This window comes from Myripristis murdjan, chromosome 16 (genome assembly GCF_902150065.1).
Source record: "Myripristis murdjan chromosome 16, fMyrMur1.1, whole genome shotgun sequence".
NCBI classification, from domain to species: Eukaryota; Metazoa; Chordata; class Actinopteri; order Holocentriformes; family Holocentridae; genus Myripristis; species Myripristis murdjan.
The window spans coordinates 33175934-33190301 of NC_043995.1; the positions used below are offsets into that span (position 1 = coordinate 33175934).

Consider the following 14368-nt stretch of genomic DNA (forward strand, 5'->3'; position numbering starts at 1 on the left):
AAATGCTGTGAGTCATATTTCACACTTAATACTATTCATTCATGCATTTCTACTTCATGTTTTCCGGGGTTTTACTCATTTCCTTCCCTATGAATAAAAGCGCAATAGCGTTTTAGCATTTGTACATCATCATCATCATCATAATGGACCTATATGGACACAATCCAACATAGTCTATCATCTGTTGTAACACCGATTGATTTTATTTACAATTTCATGTAAAAAGGAACACCAGCAGCGTGCACATAACATGAAAAATCAGGAAAACACAATAAAGCCATAAGGCTTATATCCACTGTGGTCCCTTTGGGGCTGGGGGTGTGCAGTGGAAGGGTCCAGATGGCAAGAGAGACACAAAAACACAAATCATCACCTGTTCCTACACTCAGCAGGTTATCCACTGTATTAACATCAGACACTTTATCACCACTGTGCTAATAAAACTAATGCAAATGTCAGAAATAATTCCAAGTCCAGGTCTGTCCAAAATACTATACGTAAATAAGCTATATCAATGCAAAACCAAGAAACAAAATGAAGAAAAAACATTTTATTATCTAACATAATATCTGACTGTAAATATTCTATACATATGAAAATTTTTGTTTTCAAATGATGTATCCCTCATTGCCCACATGCGTCCATGCCTTCTTTACGTCGGTATGAATGTTCAGAGGCAATCCACTAGGGGGCAGCACAGAGTCCAAAGTTTCTGACAGCAACCAACATGGTGGCGCTGGAGGAGGTCGTCATAATGGAGCTGCTACAAAGAGGCAGGAGAGGAGGCGGCGCTGTAGGTGGTCTGTGAGGTCATTAAACGCATCACCAGGACAGGGATTCTTTTCTCTAATATTACCAGTTGTTAAAATTTCTTCTTTGTGTCTCACTAATAGAGCACTCTCTCTTTAACTGTCCAAATCTGTAAGCTTCCTGAAAACCTGCACAAATATGGAGGACATGAACGCAGAGAACAGGCAGAAGGCTCCGTCTGCATCCACATTTAACATCAAGCATGAATCAGCTTGTACTCAGATGGAGTCCTGATCTGCTCGGGAGCTTTCACTCCGTCTCCTTCCTTCTTACCTGGAGAATCCTCCATTAGAACAGCAGCCCACCAAGGTGTGACACACCTGGCTGTTAAAGGGGACGGGAGACGGCCTCTGATTGGTTAACTGCATGTCACTGCATGTCATTGCATGTTACTGCATGCCAGTGATGTTATTACATGTCACTGCATGTTACAGCATGTTACTGCATGTCATTGCATGTTACTGCAAGCCAGTGATGTTATTACATGTCACTGCATGTTACAGCATGTCACTGCATGTTACAGCATGTCACTGCATGTTACAGCATGTTACTGCATGTCATTGCATGTTACTGCAAGCCAGTGATGTTATTACATGTCACTGCATGTTACAGCATGTTACTGCATGTTATTGCATGTCACTGCATGTTATTGCATGTTATTGCATGTCACTGCATGTTACTGCATGTCACTGCAGGTTACAGCATGTCACTGCGTGTTACTGCATGTCACTGCATGTTACAGCATGTCACTGCGTGTTACTGCATGTCACTGCATGTTATTGGGTGTCACTGCATGTCACTGCATGTTATAGCATGTTATTGCATGTCAGTGATGCTATTACATGTCACTGCATGTCATTGTATGTTATTGCATGTTATTGCATGTTTTGCATGTCACTGCATGTAATTGCATGTCACTGCATGTAATTGCATGCCGTTGCATGTCACTGCATGCAATTGCATGTCACTGCATTTCGTTGCATGTCATTACATGTCACTGCATGTTACTGCATGTCACTGGATGTTACTGCATATCACTGGATGTTACTGCATGTCATGCATGTTATTGCATGTCACCGTATGTTATTGCATGTAATTGCATGTCACTGCATGTCATTGTATGTCACTGCATGTTATTGCATGTAATTGCATGTCACTGCATGTCATTGCATGTCACTGTATGTTATTGCATGTCATTGCATGTCACTGCATGTCATTGCATGTCGTTGCATGTCACTGCATGTAATTGCATGTCACTGCATGTAATTGCATGTCACTGCATTTTGTTGCATGTCACTGCATGTTATTGCATGTCACTGCATGTAATTGCATGTCACTGCATTTTTTTGCATGTCATTACATGTTACTGCATGTCACTGCATGTTACTGCATGTCACTGGATGTTACTGCATGTCACTGGATGTTACTGCATGTCATGCATGTTATTGCATGTCACTGCATGTTATTGTATGTCACTGCATGTCACTGCATGTTATTGCATGTCATTGCATGTTATTGCATGTCACTGCATGTTATTGCATGTCACTGCATGTCACTGCATGTCCCACCCAATAAACAGACTCAGTCCAGGCCTTTTGAAGCACTTGGAGCAGCCAGCCTTTTTTCCACTGTTGAAACAGCAGCAGTGACTTGGAGACTGAATGATGTGCACTGTGCTCTGCAGACCTTAGATCATTAAAATAGAGCCGTCTACCTGACAGACAGGTGTCCAGCTTACAGCCCAGGTGACACACTGACCACTAACATTAAAACCAGAACATCAAAACCAGACATTTTCAACGTTCAAGATGTGCAGTTCTGTTTTGTGCCTTCCTGTGTTCACTTTAAGAGCTAAGCATGTCGCCATTGCACTGCAGCCGCATTAGGGGTAATGTTTTGTGGTGGATGTAAGCACCAAGTAGTGTGTGCGTGTGTGTGTGTGTGTGTGTGACAGCACCGAATATGAATAACACGAATTTCTATGTTGCAAATAACACAAAAACATGACATTTTTGTATTCATCTGAGCTGAACATTTTTCAACTCGAGTGAAAAACTTGAGACCGTATCCAGATTAGTACCAAACGTGAAAACTAGCTTCACGTTTGGTCTGAGCACACGGTAAAGTTAGTAGTTGGTTTTCAAAGTGGGGTCTGGTGTCCCCCAGGGGTCCTTCTAGGGCTTCCACAGGGTCCTAGGCAAAATGAGGAATGGTTTAATTTCATGATAAGTTAAGTATGAGTGATTATTTTAAAGCTGTACCAAGCAATTTATGACCACTAGAGGGCGTTGGGAGTGTTTCATTGGTGTTCCAGGAGCTTAACAGGAAAACGCTTCTGTACGGACTCACGTCTCTCTTTCCCGCCAGGTCATTTCTCACTATTGCAGGAATCCTCTGGCCTGGTTCCATCACGCTGGCTCACCGCATCCTGATAAAAGTCCTGTCATTCCTCTGAGCTGGAAACGATGATCTTCATGCCTCCAGGCGACAAGAATAGGAAAACGTAGGCAAGAGCTGGAAGTGTGGGAAACTGTGTGTTACATCTCCGCCAACATGAATCAGCTAACGTTTTCATGTTCTTCCTTGTAGTTGGTATTGCTGAGAGAATGTTTGATATTCATTCACTTTAATTCCCTTGAGTTATTTGAAACCATTGCCGGGAAACATGATCAGCAAATTCGCAAAAAATTACCAGAGCAAACATCAGTGGTGCTAGATCAGATTTCTTGTGTTTATGCCGCATTCAGGCGCCTTTAACAAGCATTTAAACTAGTCCTCGTCTCGCTGGAGTCCCACCTGGATGACCCCCAAGGACCCCTGCAGGTCCCCGGACTCCACTTTGAAAACCGCGTCCTGTATCTGGATCAAAATCAAAGGAAATCATAACTTAGCAGAAAATGATGAAGCAGCAATATGCAACGATTCCCCTGAAGACAGGAGGTGTCTTAAGGAGAAACCTCTGTCATCCTGCTGTAGTCAGCTGCCCCAGGCACAGGAAAACGCCTCCACACACTGTCTTGTCACGTTGCTTTGATTTCATCATCTCACTGGTGCCTTCAATGAAATCATCAAACAATTGGAAATATTACCAGTTCCACCAAGCATAGAGAAAAAAAATGCTGATATGTATAAAATCAAATTTTATTTCCCCACAGACTTTGGTTTGGTTTGCGTGTTGGCTCATGATCATCTCAGAGCGTTAGCTATCAGTTTAAGATTGATTGATTTTAAAGTGGAAAATGTGAAAATTGCAGAGATTCTGTTGTTGGTAACATGAACCTGAGGAAAGACTGTAAACACTGTTTGGTACATTCAGAAATGGATTAATACTCCATACAGCTGATGGTGTAACATGTATGTCAGAAATTCCTCACACACACGCCTACACACACACACACACACACACACACACAGAAAACAGCACATATACATAAGTGACACTATACATATGACTCATATATGTCATATGTATTTTATATATAGATATAGATAGATAGAGATATATATTAACATTCTTACTCAATTTATGCACCATTATTTAAAAGCCTCCAGTGATTTTGATCACATGATCCTGACTTTAAGACGTGAAATTCTTTAATGTCAGACAACTTTTTGGTTGAGTTCCTTCCTTGTTATGGTTGAATAACAGATGTGTCCAGGAGGCGCTTCCTGACTGAGCTGGTTGAACCTCAGTGTTTGGACCAGACGCTCACATTACAGCGGTGAGGTCAAACACCAAAACAAACATCTTTTTGGGCTTCTGGGTAAAAGTCTTTGGTACCGTTCAATCCCAGGGGCCCTGGCCGGGGCTACGGCCTCCCCAGTGCTCCCAGAAAGCCCAGTAGCAGCAGCAGCATGGCCAGACAGGGTCCAGGTCGGACCGCCGAGGCCACGGGCAGCAGATGAACCCGCTCCATGTCAGAGATCATTCCACGAGCGTCCTCCAGGGCGGCGACAGCTGCCATGCTGGAGTTCAGGTCCCCTGTGGCCAGCAGGTCGAACACGCAGGCCTGGTAGTAGATGTCTCTGGCCGGGAGGTGCGCCGCACAGTAAGCCTGAGCTTTTAAAGAGGAAGAGGAAGGAGGGGTGAAGGTGTTGAGTCTCTGGGAGGCCGGACAGCCCCACACACACAGCTGGAGGTCCTGCTCCGGGGCGAAGGCCTCCACGATGGCCCGAGGCGAGCGCACCGCCAGGCCCAGGGACCGGCCGTTCTGTCGGACCACCAGCACGGTGCCGATGTGGGCGGCCCGGATCTCGGCGTGCCGGCCGGGACTCTGGGTTTGTACCAGCAGGCTGTGCTGACCGCGCCGCTCGCCGCTCGACACCGAGCCGTCCACAAACGCCGCCGGGACGTTGTCCAGCTCGGCCTGGTAGAGATGCTGCTCGATGCACTGACGCCAGTTCTTAAAGATGATGGTGATCTGAGGGGGAGACAAGGGACAGTTACACACAGTAATGATGAGAGGAATAAGAAGAGGAGAAGAAGAAGAAACAATAAAGGCACATGCAGCCTTTAGCATGTCCAGGCCGATGTGCCTAAATGCTCTAAACTGATTGGTCCATTTGATTCCAGATATTGATCAGTAACTGGACTGTTCCTGTCCATATTTCTGCTGCAGACAGGATTATAAACTGAAATTATAATCCATGGCTGTAAAATGCTGTGAGTTTGAGTCTTAAAACCCATTTTTACTCATTGGCCTTTAACCCAGCATGAGACGTCGCTCTGTTTTATTTGTTCTGTTGTTTATATTCCTTTTTACTGTTTTATTACTTTTACTGTTTTGTGGTTTTATGATCATTTATGCACATTGATTTTAAATTCCAGCATCAGACCTGGCTCTGTTTTAATTTGTTTTAATTTGTTTGATTGTTTTTATTCTTTCTATTGTTTTATTGCTCTGTTTTAATTTGTTTGATTGTTTTTATTCTTTCTATTGTTTTATTGCTCTGTTTTAATTTGTTTGATTGTTTTTATTCTTTCTACTTTTCTTTCTGTTTGCTGTTTTATTTTTCATTTTTGTACAGCACTTTGTTTCAGCTGTGGTTGTTCTTAAAGTGCTATATAAATAAAGCTGAGTTGAGTTGAGTTGAGAGATTTGCACTCGCACTGAGGCTCTGTGCTGCTGACTGGCTGCAGAACCACAGGAGAACCAATCATCTGCTTCCTAAATGTTCCACATTTCCTTCATCTGAGCTTCATCTGTGGATCTTCTGAAGCAGCGGCTGCTCATTTTCACCAACACACAGGGAAAAAAGAAATATCATTTGGAGAACTGATTTTCTGGAAAAGTCCCATTGACTGCTGTTCATTTGACTCTTTTTAACCTCGTTTTAGCCTCAATGTCGCCCCCATGTGGACAGTGGAGACACATGCTCTTGGAGCTGGAAGGCCTCTTCGTACACACTAGCTCTGGTGTGAAATTAGTTTTTTCTAGTGTACATATATGTTTAAAATTATTCAAACAATGACTTTACATGGCTCGATAAATCAAACAAACACCTTCTCTGACTGAGGAAATGATGTGATGTCTGCAGCTGAGTTTTGCTTTAATCAGATTAAAACTGATTAGAACTGAATCCTGTTGTTGACCCAGGACACCAACATCACTCACTTTAGTAAGTGCTGTGGCGTACGTCTGTCCTCTTGTTGGCGTGCTGGTCGCCTGCACGTACAGGTACTCATTGTCTATCAGAGGCCACGCCCCCTGCACGGCGCAGGTTTGGAACTCATTGTTAAAGGTTCGAACGTGGGGATCGCCAAACACGCCACAGTGGAGGTACTCTGGCGGCCGTCCCTCCCGCGTGAAGAAGCCCTTCTCGTAGAGGCAGGTGTCCCCTGACAGGGGGGCCTGGGGCATGGGGCGGGGCTGGGCGGTGGGCCCCACCCGGGGGCAGCGGTGCTGGATCAGGAGGTCCTCGATGCCCTGGACGGCCGAGTGGTACGCCAGGTCACCACGACAGGCCCGGGCCGTGCGCTTGGTGCACGTGGCGTAGGAGCGCAGGGCGCTGCAGTATCCAGTATTCACCACCTCCCTGCTGAGCCCTCCTCCTCCTCCTCCTCCTCCTCCTCCTCCTCCTCCTCCTCCTCCTCCTCCGCTGTTGCCCAGGTCCAGCGTCGCAGCCACAAAGTCAGAGTTGCACCTCAGGATGCGACAGGAGCCCCAGACTGAACACAAGGAGGACATGTCAAGTCAACTGCACCTGCTTTTAGTGTCACTTTGAAAATAAGTTGGTGGTTGAGCGTAAATTACATGAAAAGTTATGGAATAGAATAGAATAGAATAGAATAGAATAGAATAGAATAGAATAGATCAGAGATGTCAGAGATTATGGTCTGTGAGCTTCATCCAGACTACAAGATGTTTTAGAGGGAAGGGGAAAAAACATATTATCAAATCAATTTTTTAAAATTGCAATATTTACATTCAGTTATTATCAACTATATGTAATAAGCAAAATAAGTGATTTCTATGATAAATGAATAATTAATGATAAATTATGTAGAAACCGCGGAGAGTAAAGTTAAAACTAGCTGGCTGGTTGCAGCCTAAAATGTGTAAATGTTCCATTGCCTCCCTGATAATTTACTCAGCACTGACAGTAAAACCAAGTTTATAAAAATGAAAAAAAGGTCCCTAAATAATTGAACAAGTGGGTTGTTGGTGCTGCCCTCCTGCTCCTGTACCAGCACCTGTCAATCATCTTGATGAGTTGTCATCTCGCCTCACCACTGGCCACGCCCACACGGCACACGCCCACCAGGCCAGCCTTGATGTGAGATGCTTTGTTTGTTCGTACCTTCAGGGAGCCACAGGTGGAAGAGCAGCAGGGCCAGGTGGATGCTGCGTTTCCATGGTAACGGTATGTATTGTGTGATGGGGGGCCCGGTCTCCATCACCCGGGCTGAACCCTGGACTGACATCTGTAAAATGACTGCAAGAAATCAGACATATCCAGTGTTATCTGAACTGTGCAGATAAATGACAATCCCAGCTGAAAACAGGGAGGCAGGTTTGGTTTTGTTGGCTCGTTTGTTTTTTAAATCAGCTGACTGATCAACACCATCATCCTGTTAATAACAGAGGAGGGAACTGAAGTCCTGGGTTGACAAAAACTTTTACAGATTGCATGTTGAGCCCAGGACACAGCCATGATTAATGAAGAGACTCAGTCCAAGCCCTGAGAACCAGGAGCCTGGAGCAGCCAGCCTTTTGTCCAGCGTTCAGACAGCAGCAGAGACCTGGAGCAGCTCAGAGCGATAAAACACATCCCCATGAGTCTTACTTATGACGTATTTAAAATCTGTCTGATTGTGTTGAACTAGGACCATCATTCAGTAGACCTCTTTAAAGAACAATGAAAAAGGAAAAGTCTTGTGGGTGCGACTTGATGACGTAGGCCTGTGACCCACACCAGCACCTGGTTTGGTCGATCGGATCATGATCCATCCTCAATGTGTCTTTGGTTTATTTCCACCTGCATGTTTATGTAGCCTTAAGAAGTATTTTCTAAAACCAAGCAGGACTGATGACAATGATGATGAGCACTCTGAAGCCACAGAGACACCGGCTCCAGACAAAAAGAATAATAATGAAGAGCAAACAGATAATTAGGGGTGGGGAAAAGATTGATTCACTTAAGTATTGCAATACTTTTTTTAAAAAATGAATTGATAGCAAAGAAATAACTAGATGACATAAGGAATTCATTGGTACCGAGCATGTCCTGCTAGGTAAATACTGTTCCACATTTTGACTAATTTTTGGCAAAGGGGATAAAGACAGGGCTGAGCAGCTCACCTCCTGTGACCCAGCGGATGCTAGCTGACAGCCTCCTCTTCCTCAGGACCCATCCAGGGAACCTGAACAGCAAACACACCGTCACTGAGCCATGTCATATAATAATGTGATCCTTCTCTCACAAGAAAATCACTGCAACCACCAGAGCAGGAGCCTTCAAACATGTTCCTGAGCATGGAGAGAAAAAAAACTGAAAATTTGACAAAAATAGCACATTTGAGGAGAGAATTTTGCCAAAAATTACCTGAAAATTAGCCAAAAAATTGACAATCAACATCAACGAAAAGACCAGAAATTACAAAAAAAAAAAAAAAAAAAAAGTGAGAAAATTAAATTTAAGGACCAAAAGTCGAACTAAAGACACATAAAAAAAAAATCCTTTTGCACATGTTACTGTTATTATTTAAATAAAGTAAAGGTGTCTCTCACATGCAGCATCCAGGCCGGACACATCAGAAGCTAATAATAAGTCCACATTACCACTAATAATAATGATGATGATGATGATGAAGATAGTAAAATAAGAGTAATTTTTCTTCAGCAGAGCCAGCCAGCCTCCACTCTGCGGTTTGTCTCTTTACATGATCTGTGGACTCTCGACTCTGTTTGTCCAATCTGAAGAACAAACAGCACAGAGGAGCCCACAGGGGGCGGGGCTTAGAGGGGCAGCGGTGCTCGTTCATTGGCTCCTGGGTACCCTGACCAGACACGGCCAATCCAGAGCAGAGATGGGATGGATACCATCTACTATGATCCGGATCTATTCATATGAACTCATGAAAAGTTCCAACTTATACGTTTTTTTTAATTCAGTCAAGTCGTACAATTAATTATGTCTCATAGTGGTGTTATCACTACTATCACCTTTAAACGTTATGTAAGCAATAACAATAAGAAATGGGCGAGATAGATAGATAGATAGATAGATAGATAGATAGATAGATAGATAGATAGATAGATAGATAGATAGAGCTTCAATGAGCTGTCAAAAGCTAAAAATAGTTCTTATCAAAGTTCTGACCACAGTGCAGTGTTAGCATTGTTAGCACTGTTAGCATTTCTTATTCAAATGAATGGACACTTTTACCTGCAAGCTAACAAATTAGCATGAGGCTAACAGTATCAGTTCATTAAGTGTTAATTACTGCTGAATATTGGTTTATTGAGTGGCAGACCTACTGGTTTACTGTCCAACTGGTGTGTGTGTGTGTGTGTGTGTGTGTGTGTGTGTGTGTGTGTGTGTGTGTGGTCTGCAGACAACTGACCTTTAGTCCAGTTTAACAGACCTGCACTGACAGGTGGGAGGGACTGTGTGTGTGTGTGTGTGTGTGGCAGGATAAATTTACCCCACAGTTGCCCCCAGTGGGTGACAGATCACAGTAAATCCCAGCATGCTGTGTGTTAGTTTGGTGTTGGGAAAAAAATATATTAATATTAAATATTTATAATTAAAAAAAATAATAATTTACAAGAATTTAATAAAATGAAAATGATGTGGATTTTGTGAAGCGGGTGAAATAAAACCTTCAAAATAAAAGCCCCCACTCAGACTCCTGGGTCTCAGCAGGATGAAGGTGACGAGTCAGAATGAATTTGTACTGATTAGCAGTGAGCTGCTGTAACATGTAATAACATCAGATGTTAATATAGTTATAATTATATAATTTAATATCCCTCTCACAGGATATTTTGTAAGGATGGGTGGATCAATAGATAGATAGATAGATAGTGTGTGTATATGTGTATATATGTATATATATGTATGTACACACACACACACACACACACACACATATATATATGTGTGTGTGTGTGTGTGTACATATATATATATACATATATATACATATATACACATATACACATATATATATATGTGTGTGTGTGTGTGTGTGTGTGTACATATATATATATACATATATACACACACACATATATATATATATATATATATATATATGTTCTGAGATTAATGATGATGACTTTGTTTTCTTTTTTTCCTGTGGCCCTAATCGTCTTGTGTCTGTTTGCTGTCAGGAGGTTTGACCTCTCTTACCGTCAGGCGGCTCGCTGTCAGAACACATCCATGACTCTGCCTCAGCTGCTTCCCTCACCGGGCCACTCCAACCAAACCCGGCCTGGAGAGGAGGCTGCTGGTCTCTTCAGGTCTGTGCAGGTATCTCCAGGTCTGTGCAGGTATCTCCAGGTCTGTGCAGGTTTCTTCAGGTCTGTGCAGGTATCTCCAGGTCTGTGCAGGTTTCTTCAGGTCTGTGCAGGTCTCTTCAGGTCTGTGCAGGTCTCTTCAGGTCTGTGCAGGTTTCTTCAGGTCTGTGCAGGTTTCTTCAGGTCTGTGCAGGTCTCTGGTCTGGTTTCCCTGCTGCCTCACAGTGACTCTCAGCTGAGTGGGAGAGCTTCAGTCCAGCTAAATAAATCACCAACAACCACCACCTGCTGCTCGACAACTGGCCTCTACCCCCAACACACACACACACACACACACACACAGACACACACACACACACACACACACACTCCCCAGCCTGGGGTGCAGTGGGGGCCACAGCAGTCTATTTTAGACGTGGACGGCAGGAAGCTGCTCTATTTGCATCCTGCTGTTGCTGGACTGTTTTCTTAGCCTGCAGGAGGCCTGAGGGGCTGAACCTGCATGAGCACATGACCGCTCATTTTATTTTATTTTATTTTATTTTATTTAGTTTCATTTTATTTCATTTTATTTTATTTTATTTTATTTTGGTTTATTTTATTTGCACCATGTGATGAAACATAAAATGCATCTCAACGACATAAACCAAATAAAATGAAACAAAAAATCCATCAAACCAGGCGTAGAAGTAGTATCAACAGTAATACTAATAGTAATAGTAGTAATAGTAGTAAAAGTAATAGTAGTACTAATAGTAAGAGTAACAGTTGTATTATTAATAGTAACAGTAGTAGTAAAAGTAATGGTACCAATAGTAACAGTAGCAGTAATAGTAGTAGTAGAAGCAATAGTAGCTGTAGTAGTTGTAGTAGAAGTAGCACTAATAGTAATACTAAGAGTTACAGTAGTAGTATCAGTAGCAGCAGTGGTAGTAACTGTAGTAATAGTAATGGTAGTAGAAACAGTAATAGGAATAGTAATGGTATTAACAATAGTAGTAGCAGTAGTAGTAGTAGTAATAGTAACCGTAATAGGAAGAGTAACAGTAGTAATGGTAATAGTAATAGTAACAATAGCAGTAACAGTAGTAGTAGTAGTAGTAAAATTAGTAGCTGTCAAAGCAGTAATAGTAATAGTAGCAGTAGTGGTAGTAATAATAGCAGTAACAACAGCAGTAGTAATAATAATAGTAATAACTGTAGTAGTAGTAATAGCAGTCGTAACAATAGTCAACAGTAGTAGTAGCAGTGGCAGTATTAGCAGTAGTTGTAATACTAGCATTAGCAGCAGTAGTACTAGTACTAGTAGTAGTAGTAGCAGTATTAATAGTAGTAGTAACAGTAGTAGTAGAAGTAATAGTACTACTATTACTTCTAGGGTTAGGGTTAGGGTTAGGGTTAGTTCTAGTAGTGACAGCAGACAGACAGTAGGGGGCAGTGACAGCAGACAGAATAAAACAAGACACATATTTATAATTATTATAAAAAATATATTTAAAATGAATTTACAAGGTTTTACCATGAATTTACCAGAAAAATACCCCAAAATCTAAAAAAATCCCCCTGCTTTCATACCTCATGCTATAATTTAATAAGGCAGATAGATAGATAGATAGATAGATAGATAGATAGATAGATAGATAGATAGATAGATAGATAGACAGATAGATAGATAGATAAATAGATAGATAGATAGATAGGTAGCATAATTTATCTATTACTATTATTTTTGTTTCTGGCAGTGTTCTTTTACTCTTGTAAGGTGAAGCCCGCTGGCCTGCATGTTGGTGTGAGAGCTGCTGTGTAAATAAAGTTGAAACGTGCTGAGAGCTGAACCCTGAGGGCAGCAGCCTCGCACTTTGTTCCTTTTCCTCTGTCAAACATAAACCAGTGCAAATTCATACATACAGATATAAATATGATTTTTATTTAACCTGTCCTTAGATGTGTGGCAGGTGTTTCACAGCAGCTGTCAGTCTGCGGCCCTGGGGTTTCTCACAGAGACACGTAGGGTCCAGCAGGCAGTCAGTCGGTGTCATAGGACGCCCCCTGCTGGACAAAGCTTTGAAGGCTTTACCTGCAAAAGAGACTGGATCGAAACAGAAGCTGATTGCCTCTCACCAGCGCCGGTTTGGTAAGAAAATTGGCCGCACTTCCTGTTTCGTGAATCAGGAGCTTCAAACTTCTTCATGTCCTGGACCCCCAGGTTGACCCTCATGAGGACCCAGACCCCCAGCTTGACCCTCATGAGGACCCAGACCCCCAGCTTGACCCTCATGAGGACTCAGACCCCCACTGGAAGTGATTTTGCCCTCAGGGCTCTGATACGAAAATAAAATAAATTCAAAGTGGTGAGATCAAAACATCATGGTAAAATAATAAACTATATATTTAAAAAAACAGGGAAAATTAAAAATCATAAAATGACCTGAGCATTGTGGGGAAAAAAACTATTACTGGAACATAAGTGAAAAAAATGCGAGAAAAAATAGCCTACATGAGTAAATAACAATACTGGAACATAAACATAAAAAAAAACTAAATCTGATGATCAAAAATGACCTGACCGTTAGGCTACTGAAAAAAAATGGAGCATACGCTAAAAAAAAAAAAAAAAGCTTAAATTACAAGAAAATTGCCAGAAAAAAATGAAAATTCATTATATTTCAAGATTAGACCTCGTGATGCTGGATGAGACGGGGTTCAAACGTTTTTTCTCATGTCCGGGCAGCTGAGAAGCTGCGGAGGATAAACTGAGGAAAGGTGTGTGATGCGGCCGCTGGCTCCGCAGCCTCGGCCCCGGAGGCCGGCCGGGCTCCCTGCACACAGCGCAGGCTGTTGGCCCTTTAAGCGCCGAGCGGGGCCCCTCCACGCCTCGCTGAGCAGCTCAGGCCCTTTGTTCGGGTCCGGCCGGGGGAGGGGGGTGTCCGCCGCTAAAAAAAAAAAAAAACCCGCAGGAGAAGCTCGGACTCCGCAGTCCGGACAAACGGAGGCTGCGCCGCTCCGGTGAGTTCACTGGCTTGTTGTTTTGTTTGTCTGCTTGTTTGTTTGTTTGTTTGTTTGTTTGTTGATGTTTGCCTGTTTTTAATTCATCTTTCAGTTCATGTAGCCTAAACTTCACACGAGGGAGCACCGCCACTAAAACTTTTAAATCAGTCAGGTTCATGGTGCATTCAGGGGACAGAGCGAACAGCAGCGATGAAACAAAACAAAACAAAACAAAAAAAAAACCAACACTGCGGCCATGCGAAAAGAGTCCGGGTGCCGCTGGTCCTGATGCCAAAAAAAAAAAAAAAAAAAAAAAAAAAACAACTCTAGAATCACATAATCACCATAATATTACCAATAGTTAAGCAAGTCTGTGCTACCCCAAAGTTTATACCAGCCTTAGCCTATTCTACTTTTTTTTTTTTTTTTTTTTTATAACACATATAGGCTACATTAAAACTCCCGTTTCTTGCTGTGCTCTTAGTGTTTTACACATTAAAAGCCGCTCTCAGGTCCAGTGGGGCTCTAATGGCAGCTCGCTGCTGTTGTTTTTGTCTTTCTTTGCTGAAATGCAGGAGCTGCAGGTGACAGGCCAGTGGAGCTCA

The 14368-nt window shown here is 42.6% G+C and overlaps 1 protein-coding gene across 1 annotated transcript; it reads right to left on the reverse strand.

Annotated features, from left to right (window-relative positions):
* Nucleotides 1–4619: 4619 nt before the first annotated feature.
* On the reverse strand, nt 4620–13053 carry hjv (hemojuvelin BMP co-receptor). Its single transcript, XM_030073199.1, has 5 exons — nt 12929–13053; nt 8613–8674; nt 7612–7746; nt 6426–6979; nt 4620–5231 (listed from the first exon to the last, which is right to left on the reverse strand). Exons 1-5 carry the CDS (start codon nt 13051–13053, stop codon nt 4620–4622), a joined length of 1488 nt encoding a protein of 495 aa, XP_029929059.1.
* Nucleotides 13054–14368: the final 1315 nt, after the last annotated feature.